The 18,281-nt window shown below is 43.6% G+C and overlaps 1 protein-coding gene across 2 annotated transcripts; it reads left to right on the top strand.

Annotated features, from left to right (window-relative positions):
• The first annotated feature begins 8,400 nt into the window (after positions 1-8,400).
• UCP1 (uncoupling protein 1) lies at positions 8,401-17,843 on the top strand. Of its 2 annotated transcripts, XM_025873990.2 has the most exons (6): positions 8,401-8,771; positions 9,398-9,596; positions 12,469-12,669; positions 12,768-12,869; positions 13,649-13,829; positions 17,286-17,843. In XM_025873990.2, exons 1-6 carry the CDS (start codon positions 8,646-8,648, stop codon positions 17,398-17,400), a joined length of 924 nt encoding a protein of 307 aa, XP_025729775.1. In that variant the 5' UTR covers positions 8,401-8,645; the 3' UTR covers positions 17,401-17,843. The 2 variants fall into 2 exon arrangements, with proteins under 2 accessions (XP_025729775.1, XP_073747325.1); XM_073891224.1 differs by lacking the exon at positions 13,649-13,829.
• Positions 17,844-18,281: the final 438 nt, after the last annotated feature.

Genomic DNA, 18,281 nt, shown 5'->3' with positions numbered 1-18,281 from the left:
GCAGGGAGCCTGAAGTGGGCTTGATCCTGGGACCCCAAGATCATGACCTGAGCCGAAGGCAGACACTTAACCCACTGAGCCACCCAGGCGCCCCATCATGTTGCACACCTTAAATAGATACAATCTTTATTAGATGAGAAAATAGATGAGGTTGTTGGGGGGCCCTAATCCAGTAGGACTGGTGTCCTTATAAAAAGGGGAAATTTGGACACTGACACACATACACAAGGACACCCTGTAAAGGTGAAGGTAGAGATCAGGACGGTGTTTCCATCTCCAGAGACTGGCAGCAAAGCCCCAGAAGGGAGGGGACAGGCATGGGACAGATTCTTCCTCACAGTCCTCAAGACTTCCCCCGAAGCCACATAAATCTAAATCAAACATAAAACTAACTTTGCTAATTTCATGTTTAAAACCTCCTAATTAATTAGAAGATAATAGGATCAAAGCCTCCCCGATCTGCCTGCCTCCTTAGGCTCAAGTCTCGTCTCCTGCTTTGCCCCACCTTGCCTTTTATGGTCTGGAAATATCAAGAAGCTTTTATTTCTCCAAACTTACTATGCTGTTCCTTCATGCCTTGACTGTGCTGTCTCATCTGCCTGGCATGACAGCAGGGTAGGTGTTACCCTACTCACGCTTCAACACTTGGGTCCCATCTGTGCCTGCTTCAGGAAGCCTCCCAAATGGCCATGATCTGGGTCAGCTACCCTTCTTCTCTGCTCTCCAATCACCTGGGTACATCTCTAACACGGCACTTATCAGATTATATAGTAATCGTGTATTAATGTGTCTGTCTGCTCCAACCTTAGCACAGTGCAGCAACGGATGCTCAATAAATGGAATCACATTCATTGCATAAACAAGCAGAATGGTAGAATGGCTAGAATGGTCGAACAGCTCTGCCCAATGACTAGATACCCCAAATGCCAACCCCCTTCAGACCCGACCAAGAACTACTCAACCAGAGAGTTTAGCGAAGGATCTAAACAAAGAGGGAACACCTCAAAAGGGAAAGGCCCAGAAACATGCAGTAGAGCAGAATGCTAAAGGAGAACTTCTAAGTGAATGAAACTCCAAGAAAGTTATTTCATTATGGAATTCAGCTCTGCAAAGAGGCCGTCCGGGAGAATGATCAAAAGGTCATTCTACAGGTCATAGGAAAATAATGCAGAGGAAGCTTTATTTTCTTATCTGTGAAATTCGGACATTTTTAAAACCAGTCACCTCTGTGTTCCCAAACGATCATTTTAACCACACAAGTGTAGAAGAGAGAATGTTTATGGAATTTTAAGCACACAAACATTTGCACATGATCCCGAGTGCATCTACTCCAGGTGTCTTCCCTCGTCTTCTTCCCTCCAGACCCAGCACCCTGGGCACCTCAGGTGTGGGCCACGCTGGGGAGGTTCTCCATCACCCAACCCCTGGCATTTCACGCACCAGACTCAACAAAGTGAAAATAGTTCAAGGTAGTCATTTCTTTACTTTGCCCTGCTCCGTCATGCCGTGGATGACATAAAATCCGTCTTTTCTTTAGTGTCAGGGCTGTGTCTTTCCCAGACATCTCGCCACACAGGAGCTGCGAGTGGGGCTATTCACTGTCAGGCCAAGAAGGCCTCTTGGCACGTCTCTGACTTCCGGGCAGTGTTGGAAACAGGCAAACCCAAGCAACAACAAGAGACCTCACAAAGAACGCTTCCAAGGTAACCTCAGTTAGTCTTTGCTCCTTCCCCCGGTGTCCCTGTCACATTCACACTAGGGCTGCAATCCGTGACCTTTCACCAAGTCCTCTCTGCCAGGCAGAAGGCACCACTCTGAAATTTCCATTTGTCTGGGAGATTGGAGGAGGGATGGGGGAGGGAGAGGGTCCTGGAACAGGGCGGTGACCTCTAACCCAGCAACCGGGGCCTCATCCGAAGAGAGCCCAGGAGCCCCAACACACCGAGAGCCTCAAGGCTGACTCTCAGCTGGACTGGCCCCATTTCACCTTCCTGCCACTTCTGGCTGTCCTCAGCCAAGAGATCTGTGTCCCAGTCTAGCTTCTCCTATGTTAAGAGCCGCATCCCAGGGTGGCTCACGGAATCAGGAACTCAAGATCTCAGAGAGTGAAGGGACCTTCCACATCTTTCAGTAAAACCTTTAGTTCGATGCTCTGGTTCCCTACAACAACCTGCAAAATGTATTAATAAAATGTAATTGTAGTGAACATTTATCACACCTTTTCTAGGTGCCCCTAGTAGTTATTGTGCTAAGATCTTACTAGTATTACTTAATTATATCCTCATAATATCACTATAAGTGTAATTATGATTACCATCCCCATTTTACACACAGGAAAACAAATGTAAAGAGATTAAATTAATTGCCTGAGGTCACGTAGATAGCAAATGGCAGATTCAAATCCAGGTCCTTTTGACAATAAGTTTGATGCTCTGAATTGATATTATGCCAAACTACTTAAAACCCAATACCTGGAGTGATGAGAACTCTTACCCAAAATAGCAGCACCTTCTATCTCTGATCACATCGACTTGTAGAGTATTTTTTACACTTACCTAAAATCTGTTCATCTGCACTTTCCATGCCTCAGCGTTAGTGCTTTCCCTTAACTGTGTACAGAACAAATCCCACCTGCCCACTGCATATGCCTTCAAGTATCTGAGGACAGGAGTGTCCTGTTCTCGAGGTCACCTCTTCCTCTTCATTCTCTGGATCCTCCACTGGGCCTCAATTCCTATAAATCACATTTTTCTAAATCTCATATATCACCTTCCCTACCTCTTCCACCAGCTTCCCCTGAAGACGAAGTAAAGTGATTTTAGGGGTGCCTGGGTGGCAGCCGGTTAAGCGTCTGCCTTCGGCCCAGGTCATGATCTTGGGTCCTGGGATCAAGCCCCTTGTCCGGCTCCCTGCTCAGTGGGGAGTCTGCTTCTCCCTCTCCCTCTGCCCCGCCCCCCTCTCGTGCTCTCTCTCTCTCACTCTCTCTCTCTAGTAAATAAAATCTTTAAAAAAAAAGAAAAAGTGATTTTTAAAAGTAGAAGTGTTGCAATGTTTATTCTTTTCTTTGTAAATCCCCTCGTAATGTATATAAACCAAGTAAAGAATGTACATTTCATGTGACTTTTTGGAAACTTTTTCTATGACTTATTAAGAAAATATATGAGTATACCTAGCCATTCTACTCCTTCACAGCATAGGAAAGTATCGTGTCATAAATATGTTGGGGAGGCAGTTTGGGTATCATATAGTGACAGAGGGTTTGGGGGTGAGACAGGCCCTAAGTGTACCATTCAGTGGTTACAGGATCGAAGTTTCTCAACTGCTCTGAGCCTCTGAGTTTCCTCACCCGTGAAGTGGGATAATAGCAGTACTTTTTTTCAAAGGGCTATCATGTGAGGACTTAAGTGTGTTAAATTTTGTAAAGTGCTTAGAACAGCGTCTAGCACTTGCTACATGCTCCATAAGTATTTGGTAAGTGCATAAAGTGGATACATCTTTCGTAGGCTTATGACAATTATGTATACCTGGTACTAAACACGAAGCGTGATCTATTAAGACTAACCTAATGACTCAGGAAGATTCCTTGTAAAAGTGAAGAATTTGAGTTCAGGGAAGTACTCTGTCCACGCTCACTCAGCTAGTAAGTATCTTGGAGAGAATTTGAACGTGGGCCTCTTTCTCTTAGTTACGCTGCTAAGCCACCTTGGAATGAAAACGGAGTATTTTTTCCCTGAACACACAGCTTGATAGTTTCTGTCTTTGGGCTGGGCTGGACCAAGAAAACGCCTTCTGGTCATCTCCCTACCTTCCCAATGCCTAAGGGCAGTCTCTTTCCACTTACATATCAGGGCGGACAGGTAGACACCTATGTGCATCATTAATACGCACAAGTCTTCAGACAAACCCAGATACGCACATCTGGATCCCGATTGATGTAGCTACTCCCAGTAATTTGCCATTATAAATATCAAGCTGTAAGAAGCATCATCCTATATATGACTTTTTCGCATTTTGGCTAATTATTTTAGGGCAGATATCCAGAAGTAGAATTATTAGATCAAAGGACATGGACGTTATCTTTGCTCAATATGCATACTGCCAAACTGTTTTCCGAAAGAATTATGCAAATTTATAATGCCATTATTAATATAGTATTGATATTATGATTACTGTATTTTTCACATTCACAATTTGTAATTAAAACAGTCATTTATGTATATTTATAAATTAAGTTTATGATATTAACATGTATATATGTTACCATAATTATAATTTTGGTAGAGACAAGGTATTAATTAGGTTAACAAGGTATTAATAATAAAGTAATGTACTTTATTAAGCATATGAAATATATGCCCTCTATTTTTATAATTTGTATTTCTTCTTTTATAAATTGTCTCTTCTGTCATTTGCACAGTTGTCTACACAACTACAACACCGTATTTCCTACTGGTGGTTAGTGAGAGAATTATGGGAAAGTGTAGAACATTTCAAATGCACATTATCCTTTTTTATTTAATATGGAGACATTTCGTTCAGTGATTCCTGCCTGACCACCCTCTGAGCAAGTACAGTTGTAAATGTTGCTCTACATTTTCAAAGAGGAAGCAGGAATTTAGTGCATTAGGAACTTGCTGCCACGCCTTAGCGACGTCCTAGAAGATCTGTTACCCTTGCTCACATTGACCTCTTCTTCACCTCTTTTTCTTTGTGCCAGAAGAGCAGTCTGACCCTTTGGGGACGCCGCCCTCCACCCTACTGTTCTCTCCAACCTGAGGCAAACTTTCTCCTACTTCCCTGGGCCTCTCAGAAAGGGTGAGGTAGCCTGCTCGCTGGAATCCAGAATCATTTTCAGTCTTGAGCTCCTGTGACCCTCTCATGAGGGTCTCCTCATGTGAAGCCTTTGACTTCTGCTTCTTCTTTGACCCTTAGGACTGGCATTGTGTCTGGCACATCTCGGGGGCTCAGTCACCGTTGAACTAAACCGATACTGTCTCCTGCAGAGGTCTCGAACTGACCGTGCCTACTAATACCCCAGAGGCTCAGGCTGTCCTTCCTCCTTATGGTCTCAAGTAAGTCAGCCTCTTTACCCCACCACAGGTCCCCTTCTTCTACCTGTTCTCACCTTTCTTATCCTAATGGGTCTTTTCCTCATATTTTCTTCCCTTCTAATGGCTTTCGTTTCACCCACCCCTCTGGTTTACCATAACCTGCCTTTGAAACGGGCAAACGTGGGCCTCATGGAAGCAAAGCAACTTTCAGTTTACCCTGCTTCTCCTTCAGAAATGTACCATATAGTACGAATCCAAAACTTGTAGTCCAAAGCTAAAAATTCTATACCCACCCACCGCCTCCAACGCCCTCATCAGGAAGGTAGTGTTGGAGGAAAGCGTGAAGAGCCACCCCCAACTTCTCAAAAAAGTAAAGGCAGTGTTCCCACTTAAAACAGCCACCATTCCATTATATCTCACAATTTCATGGGTCAAACATTCGGGTAGTGCTCAGCTGATATGATTCTTCTGTCCCACTGACATGCGCAGAGATGACTCGGTGCTATCTAGTGGGCGGGTGAGTTTATCTGCAGAATCCCAGATAGCTGCATTCTCATGTCTGGCGCCTTGGTGGGGAGGGCTGGAAGCGTCTGCATGGGGCCTCTCCAGTGTGAGAGCCTCGGAGGAGTTGTATTTCTTACGTGGTGGCCCAGGGCTCCAGGTGTTCCAAGTGACTAAGAAGCTGAAAGGACTTTTATGATATAGCCTCGGAAACTACAGAGCATCAGTTCTGTCTTATTCTGTTGGTCAGAGCATTCACAGGCCTGCCCAGATGCAAGGGGAAGGGACATGGACCCTCACCTTTTAATGGGAGGAATTTGTGATTATGCTTTAAAACCACTATAGATGGGACACTGTGAACGATTCAGGTTAGGATTAGGTTGTGGGTTGGGGACTAACCAGTTGATAGCAGCTGTTCTCTAGAGTTAGTCAGGAAAAACGCCCCCACCCCCTTTACATCTACTCACACTATACCCAACATTCTCAATCTCTGCTTAGCCGTCAGCCTCAACCTAATGACTCCAGCACAGTGCACCCCCTAAGATGACCAACAGTCTTAGAACCAAACCCTACAGGCTTTTCTTCATTTTTGTCCTCTTTTGACATTTCTCCTAAACTTCATGCTAGTCAAGACCCCACCCTTCCTTAAATTATACTCTCAAATACTATGGTTCCATGACTGGATATACACTGTACTTTTACCTTTGACAAGGCCATTCTTCCCAGCCCATAAGTCTGGGTACCCCTACATCCTGGCCCATGACCCTTTTCCTAGTCCTATTGTTCTCAGTCCTGTTTAAAGTGTGCCCTCTTAAAAAAATAAATAGAAATAGAGTGTACCCTCTTTCATCACATCTGTATTGCTGACTCCCAAATACCTCCCAGCTCTGATTTCTTGCTCTTTTAGCATGTTATATGTGGTTTCCTATGGTAGCTTTTTAACTATGATAAACACCCTTCTCTTCAAATAATTCCAAGACTCTAAAAGCTGATTTCAACTTTGTGCTCCTAAAATCACCTCTCTTTACCGTCTCACGACAATCAGCTGTCACCATCACCGAGCCTACTACCCATGTTCTTAAACTCAGTTATCTCTAAAAAAATCTTTGACTCTATATCCAATCATTCATAAGGCTGTACCGTCTACTATATTAAATATGACATTTATGTGAGAGCACTTTACAATCTTTAAAGTACTGCCCATGCGTGAGTTGATAACATGAATCCACATTTGGAGCAGACTTTCAAGGTCATCCCTCAAGCTGGCCTCGTTGGGCTTCTATAGTCTCATCTTTTACCAACTGCTTACCCTGGCTCTCTCCTTCCCCATCATCCAGTGTCTCAGGCAGGCCAACAGAACACATTCCCATATATTCGCCCTGCTTTCTCCAAATCTCTGCCTTCACACGTGCCACTTACTTGCCTCAATTGCTTTTTATTTCAACAGGTGTTTGCAGAGGAGGAAACCCACTGTCTTCTCCTCTCTGTTTCTCCAGAGCACATCCTACCTTTGGGGTTTTGACTTCCTCGACATCCCTCAAGCATGCCTCCCTTGGAAGTCGCCTAGGAATGGCTTCTTGAACAGTTGCACAGTACACACAACCTGTTCTCACAGAGTATTTGGGGATTATTCTCTAGGGGGTTTGTACCTCATTTTCCCCTGCTCTTGAACCAAGAGAATAAATGAACGCTCACAATAAATCTTTGCACAAGGACAGAAGTAGGAAAAGCTCCTCCTTCCACAACAAACACACTTTGCAATATTTAATGTATCCCTATAGGTAAATTAGCAGCAGATTTCACACCTGGGGATGTCTCTGGACACACATTTTACTCCGAAGGAAGCAAAAAGTGGCAGTAAAGATGACTTACCCAGGGAAGGGAAGCAGCAGAGCTGCACCTTCAGCCAAGGGACCTGCCAATGTCCCTTCCACTGCACTCTCCTAAGAAATTAAAAGGAGCAAGTTATATCTCACTTTATAGAGCACTTTAGTAATTTACTCTTTGCTTTCTAGTATGTCAATGATCTCATCGGACATCCTCTTAAAAAAAAAGTGTTTAAAAGAAACACCTTATTTCTTTTAAAAGTTCTGAGTGTGAACAAACAATGAATCATGGAACACTGCACCAAAAACTAATGATGTAATATATGGTGATTAACATAACAATAAAAAAAGAGGGAAATCATTAGGCATGTCAAAGAGGGAATCCTTGGCTTCAGCTGAATACTGAAGGAGTTAAGGTACTCAACTGTGAAGGAAATGAACAAAATTAAAACTATATGTGAAATGCCAGAAAGAAAAAAAAAAAAGTTCTGAGTGTTCTTGGTTTCTGCCCGGGAATTTTCCAGGTCTGGATTTGGCGGTTGGAAAAAAGAAAGGAGGATGAGAAGTTAATGGGAGAGGAAAGGAAGCTGAGAAGATGCCTGCAAGGTTCCTGGGGAGTCAGAGGAATAAAAGGGGCGCCCCATTCTCGCTTGGAAGAGCTCCAGCTCGGCAGGACCTTTTACCAGGGTCCCCGAGATCGCGCTTGTTTAGGAAGCCACCCCCCCACCCCACCCCCGCCCAGCCCCGCGCTCCCTGCCCCAGCCGAGGGCACGCAGCCAGGCGCGGGGTGGGGGTGGGGTGGGGGGCTGCCGTGGTGCGCCCTCCTGGGACACGCGGGGCGTAGACCGCCAGGTGCGCGGGGAGCCGCTCCCCAGGCGCGCAGCGAGGCCGCGGGTGGGAGGGACCGGGCGCCCCAGGGCACGCCCCCGCCAGCTCCCACGCCCGGCTCCGCCGAGAGCTGGCTAGCCCGGGAGCGGCGGGCTATATAAGTCACCCAGCGCGGGCAGGGCGCACGGGCGCCGCCAGCCTGCGCGCCCTGGGTCCTCCTGGCACGAGGGCGCGAAGGCGGGAGGCGCGGCCCGGCTCGGCCCCTCTGCTGTGCTCCGCCTGCAGCCACTGCCGGCGCACCGCCTCCCGCGAAGTCAGGGAGCCGGTTTGCTGTCCCGACGGGACAGGAGCGGAAAGGCAGGGAGAAATTCCGCCCTGTGGGCGCCCGCCGAGTCCTTCAGTCCTTGCGCCCGCTCGTCGCTCCGCTCTTTGAGCGAAGATGGTGGGGCCGACAGCCTCGGACGTGCCCCCGACGATGCCGGTCAAGATCTTCTCAGCTGGCGTGGCGGCCTGTGTGGCGGATGTGATCACCTTCCCGCTGGACACGGCCAAAGTCCGGCTCCAGGTAGCGAGCGAGATGAGGATGGGGAGGTGTCTCAGGGCAGAGAGGGGACACCTATTCTGTGCGCCCGTTTGATAACGGCTTTGGTTTAACCCACTCCTCAGGTAGGGCGGGTGGCCACCTTAACGGTGTGGGCTTGTCACAGAACTGGATGCATGGGGGTGGGAAACTGGAACTTCTCTGAGATTAACGGAAGAACCACTAGAAGCCACGGAAGATACGCTGACCATGACTACTGCGAAAGCCCCCCAAAGTTAGGGTGCACTAAATGTTCTAAGAGCTAAGTTTACAAGTCAGGTTCTTTGACTTCCTTAATTTGGTAGGGGCACCTTCCCATCTGCTGCTTAGGGGTTCTGGAGGATTTATACAGGGAGGGTGGGAATGTTCAAAATTCGCAAGGTAGCTAATCTCTCTTCATATATATAGCTAGAGAGATACAGAGATACAGAGGAGATGTTGCTGAGAAGGTAAAACGAACTGAAAATAGGAAAACAGTGGGAAAAATCTTGGCTTGAGGTTTCTCCACAGAGAACAGACAGCCTGTTGCCAGTCTTTGTTTTTTCTTCACCAGGTAGGAACTCCTTACTCAATTTTTACGTCCCTCTGACCTGCACCTTTCTCATTTCCAGATCCAAGGTGAATGCCAGACCTCTAGAGCCATTAGGTATAAAGGTGTCCTGGGTACAGTCACCACTCTGGCAAAAACTGAAGGGCCAATGAAACTCTATAGTGGGCTGCCTGCTGGTCTCCAGAGACAAATAAGCTTTGCCTCTTTTAGGATCGGCCTCTATGACACCGTCCAGGAGTTCTTCAGCACAGGGAAACAAAGTAAGCAATGAGCATTCCTGGGAGGGGCAGATAGCTGGCCCAGACATGCCCTGGGCCCAGCTCTCTTCAAGCAATGTTACGTGCAAGGTAGTGGTCTTCATAACAAATTGGCAAGCAGACATCCAATATTAGCTTGGTACTCACTGTTCATAGAAAGAAAAGGAAATGTGCAAAATCAATTTTTCAGATGCACATTTATACTTATAAAAATCACCTGGTCAGTCATGGAAGTTTTGGGCCTAATTTGGATATCCATCTGGAGAAGATGGATGGGCTGCAGAAAAATGTTTAACTCAAAGCTCTGCAAACGGTCAAAGAGGATGACCTTCCCCAATAGAGGAGGACCATTCTTTGGTCAATGGTATAGGAGTAGCTGCACTCCCCTGCTAGAACTCCCAAACAAGCTCTCAAGTACATTTGTAGGAGAATGTAGGGTAGTCAGGCTTCCAGGACTCCAGACACATCCAAATGAGGTGCTGCATGTGGCAATCTGTTTTTCTTTAAAAAAAAAAAAAAGTGACCTTAGGATTACATTACTTTATGGGACAAGTTATAAATGTTAGTTATACAAACATATAATGAGTTTATTCTATACAGTTTCAAAGTAAAGTCTAGATGCTTTGAGATCCATACTGCATTGTCCTATTTGTAGATGTAGCAAGAGAAGAATCACAAAAGACATAAAGCTGTCCATTCTGGTAGTTTCCTTCACAGTTGACTGTTCTACCCAATTGTTGAGTACTTTAGATACTAAATTAATAGGACATATTTTGGCAGTATTCTATGTTATGCCTATTCCATGCATTTCATTAGCTTTATTGAGCTGCCATGTGCCAGAAACTGTTGGATGCGTAGATTATAGATATCTGTCTAGGCAAGAGCTATGAGCTGTGAATAGGTCAACAGATGAGTATGTACTGTGACACGTGCTCTGTTAGAAGTAATGGCAGGATGTTGGGCACATGGAAGAGGAATATTTTACGTAGCCTTGGGGGCATGCTCGGGCAAGATTTTCCTGAAGAACTGATGTCTGAATCAAATCTTGAAAGACCAATAGGCATAGTAAGGTGAAGTGGTGAGGAAAGGCCTTCCAAGTAGAGTGAAGGTCATGTACAAAGGCTCAGAGAGGAGTGGCAAGAACACACAGCGCAGGGAGGGAGGACTAGGAGGGAGAGGTGAAGCCAAGGCAGGAAGGAGCCAGATCACAAAGGACCTTGCAGACCATGCTAAGAAGTTTAGATTTTGTCCTTACAGTGATGGGAAGTCATTGAAAAATGTTAAGCAGGAAAGTGGCCTAAACCATTTATATTTTTGAAAGATCACTTTGGCAGCAGTATCTAGGGGATGTATAGAAAAAGGGCAAGAAGGGGGTAAGTTAGAAAGTAAGAAACGATCAGGGTAGGCTACAACAATGGCGGTAGGGAAGGAGAAGAGAGATCGGAAAGATTCAGGAAGTGTAGCTGACCGAACTTGGTAGGCAGCTGGCGTAAGGGAAAGGCTGGGATGGAGGGTGGCCTCTGAGGTTCTGGCTAAAGGTACCATTCACAGAGGGGAGGGATATGGAAACTGTCTGAGGGGGAAGGTAAGACATTCATTTGAAGATGTGTCAACAAGTAACATCCAGTCAACACATGAGCTTAGGAGAAATGTCTGGGCTAGACTCCAGGGAGTTACAGGAGGAACCATCAGTTGGGTCAAACAGAGCAGAGAGATCTGGTGTGGAAAGGACAAAACGTGATGCATGTGCCTAACAGCAGGAACCCATGGGCCTCCTTCGCCAAAACATCAAAGGGGAGTAGTGGAGATGGAAGCTGGGTTGTGGAGGCTTGAGGAGCAACTATGAGGAGAGCCATGAGAAGTGAAGACAGAAAATGTTGCCTCTCCCTCAAAGAGCTTGACGGGGAAATGAGAAACAGACTGGAGGACAGCATGAGTGCATCAAAATAAGATTATAAATGTGGGCCCAAAGTGAAGGGAATTGTAATCATACGATCTTGCCAATTAAAACATGGTTATCTATTGTACGCTCAGCTCCTGGACAAGCATGAGGAGAAAAGAGGACAATCATATGGTTATGAAAAGAACTTATGTACTTTCTATATGCAGGACAGTATGTTATATGCTATATTGATATTATTTTAACTCACACAATAACTCTATGAAATAGATATTGTTATCTCTATTTTACAGATTGGGAAACAGACAGACTGAGAAAGTCCTTGATGAGTAAATGTTCTTGGTCCATACTTCAGTGATAGAAATGAGCCTGGGGGAGGGAGGCTCCAAGACTATGTATAGTTTATTAAATAATATCTGTCTTGAGTAATCTAAGCTCATTTTTCAAGTTTTCAAAAAAAATCACTTTCTTCACTTCTTTCTATTTTTGTTCCCTTTGTAATCTGTTGTAGCCTAATACCACTCAACATCCCATCTGGGGGCAGTTTGTCCACTTGGGATTTTCCTAAGACCCCTAAGTCCAATAATTAACATTACCATCCATAAGAGGAAGGCTGAGCATCATTGGTGACCGGTACTTGCTCCCAGTTGGAAAAAACTGAAAAAGAGAGCTAGCTATAGGAAAGAACTAAGCATTGTTTAAGTAGGCATTGTGTTTCCTTTGTCCTTGAAAGTCTTTATTTATTTATTTTTTAAATTCTAATCAACTTTGAAGTTTCTAGCCCTAAAGTGATTTAGTACATACTCAGTACATGATCATCACATGCACAAGCATTAGGGAAATAGAAAAGATATAAAGATACAGTAATACTAACCACTAAAATTAAAAAAGACATAGAGTTGCACTCTGGGTCTTGTTTTTTGTTTTTGTTTGTTTTTCATTTTTGCTTGATAAATATCTTTTCTCTCTGGATAGCAACAGCTAGTTTAGGAAGCAAGATCGCAGCTGGTCTGACAACTGGAGGAGTGGCAGTGTTCATCGGGCAACCCACAGAGGTCGTGAAGGTCAGACTTCAAGCACAGAGCCATCTGCATGGTCTCAAACCTCGCTACACTGGGACTTACAATGCTTACAGAATCATAGCGACAACGGAAGGCCTGACAGGCCTTTGGAAAGGTAAATGACTTCAAGGTGAATTTGATAATTATTAAAACACATATATCCGTTAGCACCTTATCATATAATGGAGCTATTATACATTTTCTTTTTTCTAGGGACTACTCCCAATCTGACAAGAAATGTCATCATCAATTGTACAGAGCTAGTTACATACGACCTAATGAAGGAGGCCCTTGTGAAAAAGAAGCTCCTAGCAGGTAACTTCCTCCTAGCTATGTAACCTGTGAGTCTGCACATTTACAATTTCATCCTGGAGGTTCTCTATCTACATTGTACTGAATCCCTTAATCGTAACAATTAAAAAAATTAAGTAATTTTGAACACTAGATAGAACTTTTAAGCAAACAAAACAAACCAAAACAAAAAACAAACCAAAACCCCAAGACGCTAACTTTTAGAAGTTTTGCTGCAACCAATTTTTTTCTGCAACAAAGAGAAAGTGTAATTATATTCTTACATCAGCGTTGTTCTCACTTAATTATAATATATGGGACTTTGGTTAGCCTCTTATTCTTTATATAGCATAACTCAGGAGGTGAGTCCGTCCCACATTATATCCAAATGAACTGGTTATGTAAGGAGCTCATCAGTGTTTTCATCCAAAAAGTAGTACCGCTGGCTAGGTTCCTAAGATAGTCTAACAGGTTCTAGAGATATTGAAATTCTCCCTGGACAGTGACTTTAATTCAATGAAAAAGTATTAGATGCCTGTGTCTCAGGCATTATGCCATACCCTAAGGGCACAGAGCAGACTGACAGGTTATTTTTCTAAATCACATCACTGTGCCATGTACTCTTTGTCATCTTTTTTGGTAAGGGTAAGTAAAACCTTCCTTATTATATTTTATTTATTTATACAAAGACATCTACATTGGTCTCCTGATATCATCAGGTTTCCAAGGATCTGATAGATAACTAAAAACTAGAAGCTTCTTCCAAAAGTCTGTTGCTGACTTGTTTCATTGATCCATTTTAGACGACTCACCCTGCCACTTTGTGTCAGCTCTTATCGCTGGATTTTGCACAACAGTCCTGTCCTCACCAGTGGATGTGGTAAAAACCCGATTTGTTAATTCTCCACCAGGACAGTACACGAGTGTGCCCAACTGTGCCATGACAATGCTCACTAAGGAAGGACCGTTGGCTTTTTTCAAAGGGTAGGATATGGTCTTCTCTGTCTATAATGCTGTGTTCAGGCCATCTGTGTGCTTTGGGATGCTTTCTTGTCTAAATAGTTGACCAGCCTTAGGGGCGCCTGGGGGGCTCAGTCTTTAAGCGTCTGCCTTCGGCTCGGGTCATGGTCCCGGGGTCCTGGAATCGAGCCCCGCATCGGGCTCCCTGCTCTGCGGGAAGCCTGCTTCTCCCTCTCCCACTCCCCCCCTGTTTGTGTTCCCTTTCTCACGGTGTTTCTCTCTGTCAAATAAATAATTGACCAGCCTTAGTCTATGCCGTATGCTTAGTGTCTATTTTTCCTTGCCATAACTATCTCCAATTCGCTAATTCCACTGGGCCAGAAAATGGAAAACTGTGATATTAAGATTTTCTCAGCCTTGATCAGAGGCTCACTTAAATTCAGTGACCTTTCCCTTGGTCCCAATCTATTGGGAATGTGGACAGGATTTTGCCTGATCAGGGCTAGAGAACTATAAAGTGGAGGGAAAGCATAATAAAGGGCTAGAAGAAAAGAAGAGGTGATTTTCACTATTAAAATAATTTTTTAATTTTAAGTTTTTATTTTAATTCGTTAGTGCTATATTAGTTTCAGGTGTACAATATAGTGAGTCAACACTTCCATACATCACCCAGTGCTCATCACAACAAGTGTACTCCCCAATCCGCATCAACCATTTAACCCATTCCCCTCCCCCCCTCCCCTCTGGTAACCATCAGTTTATTCTCTATAGTTAAGAGTCTATTTCTTGATTTGTCTCTCTCTCTTATTTCCCTTTGCTTGTTTTTTAAATTCCACATATTAGTCAAATTATACAGTATTTGTCTTCTCTGACTGACTTACTTCATTTAGCATCATACTCTCTAGCTCCATCTGCGTCATTGCAAATGGCAAGATTTCATTCTTTTTTATGGCTAAATAATATTCCTGTGTGTGTGTGTGTGTGTGTGTGTGTGTGTGTGTGTGTGTGTGTGTCTTCATCAGTCAGTGGACACTTGGGCTGCTTCCATATCTTGGCTATTGTAAATAATGCTGCTATAAACATAGGGGTGCATGTATCCTTTTGAATTAGTGTTCTTGTATTCTTTGGGTAAATATCCAGTAGTGTGATTGCTGGAATTTTCACTATTTTAACTTGATGGACTCAGATTTTTTTGACTGTATTAAAGTAAAACTAGAGAAAAATCATTGCCACTGACCTAGAAAAGTCAGGCAGAAAATGATGTGGTTTGGATAAATATTACACTCACCTTGAAACTAGTATTGTGTAGTTTCCCATTTCCCATTTCCCATTAAGCAGTATTACATTGGATACTACCTTCCTAAGAAAATACAGTATGAACTAATGTATGTATCCATAAAATTAAACTAGTTATAATATAGTTAAACTAGTGATATAGTAACTATAAATAATATAGTTAAACTAGTGATAATATAGCAACTTCTGTAACCATTTATAATTGTAAGGCAATGCCTGAGACTATAAAATAAGCATAAATGCACCATACACATATACACAGGGTTTTCAATTCACCATAATCAGCACTGATGATACATTAATACAAATGAAATATATTATAAAATTAATTTAGAATGGATATCTCAGTTATTAACCATTAACCATTTAACAATATTTTTATTTTTTTCAAACTTGAAACCTTTTGGGAATATATCCTGCAACAAGGATGAACACTGAAAACGTTATGCTGAATCAAATGGGCCAGACACAGGACAAATATTGTATGATTTCACTTATGTGAGGTATCTAGAGTAGTCAGATTCATAGAGACAGAGGTAGAATGGTGATTACCAGAGGCTGAGGGGAGGTGGGGGCGTAGGGAATTATTGGTTTGATTTTTTTTTTTAGATTTTATTCATTTATTAGAGAGAGTGCAAGAGCACGAGTGGGGGTGGGGGGAAGGGCAGACAGAGAGGGGGAAGCCAACTCCCCATGCTGAGCAGGAAGCCTGACACCGGGCTCGATCCCAGAACACCAAGATCATGACCTGAGCCAAAGGCAGATGCTTAACTGACTGAGCCACCCAGGCGCCCAGGAATTATTGTTTAATAGGTACAGTTTCCAGTTAGGGATGACCAAAAGGTTCTGGAGATGGGTAGTGGTGACGGTTGCTCACAACGTGAATGTACTTTATGCTACTGAATTATACACTTAAAATGGTTAAAATGGTAAACTGATGAACATTGTACCACAATTAAAATACACACACACACACACACACACACACACACACACACACACACACACCCAGGAGTCAGGAGAAATGTGTTGAGACCTTAAAAACAGCAACAACAAAAACAAAACAAAACATAACCCCCCCCAAAAAAACCCAAAAACCTTCGGGGCATGATTTTTATAGGCCAGATCTCTTTTAAAAAATCTATCCAAGGCAGATTTAACTGATGACATCTTTTTCTCCCGAATGTCTCATTGCTGCAAACAGGCATTCAAAATCAATCATTTGGTCTGCACAGTTTGACAGCATAACAAACAAAACAAAAACAAACCATCCACCCCCCCCAAAAAATGCCCTTAGCTCCTAGACACTCTTCTAAGGCTGAGAACTGCCAAGATCTGGACAGCACTAATTTCTTCACTTTGGAAAATGCTCCACTTACTCATCGCTTTTTCTTTGCTTTCTCCTCCTCCTCTTTCTTTTCTTTTTTTTAAAGATTTTATTTATTTGAGAGAGAGCAAGCATGAGAGAGGGGAGGTCAGAGGGAGAAGCAGACCCCCCCTGAGCAGGGAGCCCGATGCAGGACTCCATCCCGGGACTCCAGGATCATGACCTGAGCCGAAGGCAGTCGCGCAACCAACTGAGCCACCCAGGGGCCCTCTCTGCCTCCTCTTTCAACAGTTGCCTACCTCCCATTCAGAAAGGAGAGCGAAAGAAAGCAAAAATTTCCCCGCTCCTCAAAAAAGGAGAGTTATTGGGAAATGCCCTTTCAGAAAGGACACGTGCTTTGGTGCGGTGGGAATGAAGGCCGTTTGTGTATTCGGATAGACGTGATCGTCTGGGTTTTTGTTGTTCTGAAGCAGTATTAGACAGCTAGATGAAACATTATCTTGGGCATCGCTGGCAAGGTGAGGAATAGGTACTTTTTTAAGTGCCTAAATTTACGTGACAAGAGAGTGCGATGAGAAGCAGAAGCTGTCTGTGTGATAATAGCTTTAAGAATTCTAACAAACTAGGGATGCCTGAGCGGCTCAGTCTGTCAGGCGTCTGCCTTCGGCTCAGGTCATGATCCCAGGGCGCTGGGACCGAGTCCCGCATCGGGCTCCTTGCTCAGTGGGGAGCCTGCTTCCCCCTCTGCCTGCCACAACATCTTCTTGTGCGCGCGCTTTCTCTCTCTCTTTCTCTCTGACAAAAAAAAAAAAAAAAAGCTAACAAACTCAAGAGAATGGTGACATGCCCTTTCCTAGATTTGTACCTTCCTTCTTGCGACTCGGATCCTGGAACGTCATTATGTTTGTGTGCTTCGAACAGCTGAAACGAGAACTGATGAAGTCAGGGCAGACTGTGAACTGTGCCACATAATCATCTTCAGGAAAAGGTGGTGACATACCAGTGGGAATCTTTGCTGACCGGATAACTCAAAAACGAAAACAATACACCTACTCCCTTTATTTCACCCTAAGCAGATAAAGGAATTCTGATAGAGAGTTTTGGACTTTTTAAAGAAAAGTTAATATTTATTTATTGTGACTTTTATTCTCCATGTTTTTGGAAGGGGAAAGCAAAATGCTCAGTATGAACCCTGGTGCATGCAATGTGCAAATAAGTGACTGCATTTGATTGGCTGTTTTGAGAGGGAGGGAGTCTTACGACTGAACATGAAGAAATTGAACATGTTTTAATTATAACTCAAGTTGACAGGAGAGAAAACTGAGTGGTGCATTTTATGTTTATAAATACTTAAACATGAACAGTTATCAAGGAAAATGCTGCTATTTCCCTTTAATGTATTAACCCAGTTGTCAGTTAATATATCCAATAAAGTACTGCTAATACCTTTGAAAGTTTGCCATTTTGGATCTATCTCTGAGTGTAAAACTTGCAGTTCACCTAGATTACAAAACTGCCCAATAGCAAGTGAAGGTCTTTAGAAATCAATAGGCATAAACATACTTTAAATGTAATTGGTACAGATTTTTAATTTTGGGAGTCTATATTTTATGGCACTCGTAACAACTTCTAAGACACTATAATCATTTGGGCATATTGTTATTAGAATTGTGATATCTATTCCAGAATCCCAGAATTTTTGAGCCAGAAGGTAACCTTCGGTTAGAAGAACAGTCTGAGATTCCTAGGGAGATAGAAACCAATCCTCATGGCATCTTTCCAGCCAAGCTAAATTCATCATTAACACCTGCAGTAACCTTTTTCTCGTGTTACAAACCGAGTGCAGAAGAAAT

The sequence above is a fragment of the Callorhinus ursinus genome, unplaced genomic scaffold, assembly GCF_003265705.2.
Source record: "Callorhinus ursinus isolate GAN/ISIS: 27379988/994484 unplaced genomic scaffold, GSC_fseal_2.0 scaffold4, whole genome shotgun sequence".
NCBI classification, from domain to species: Eukaryota; Metazoa; Chordata; class Mammalia; order Carnivora; family Otariidae; genus Callorhinus; species Callorhinus ursinus.
Note: the sequence above shows the minus strand (reverse complement) of the source record. Positions and strands in the feature narration are given on the sequence as shown.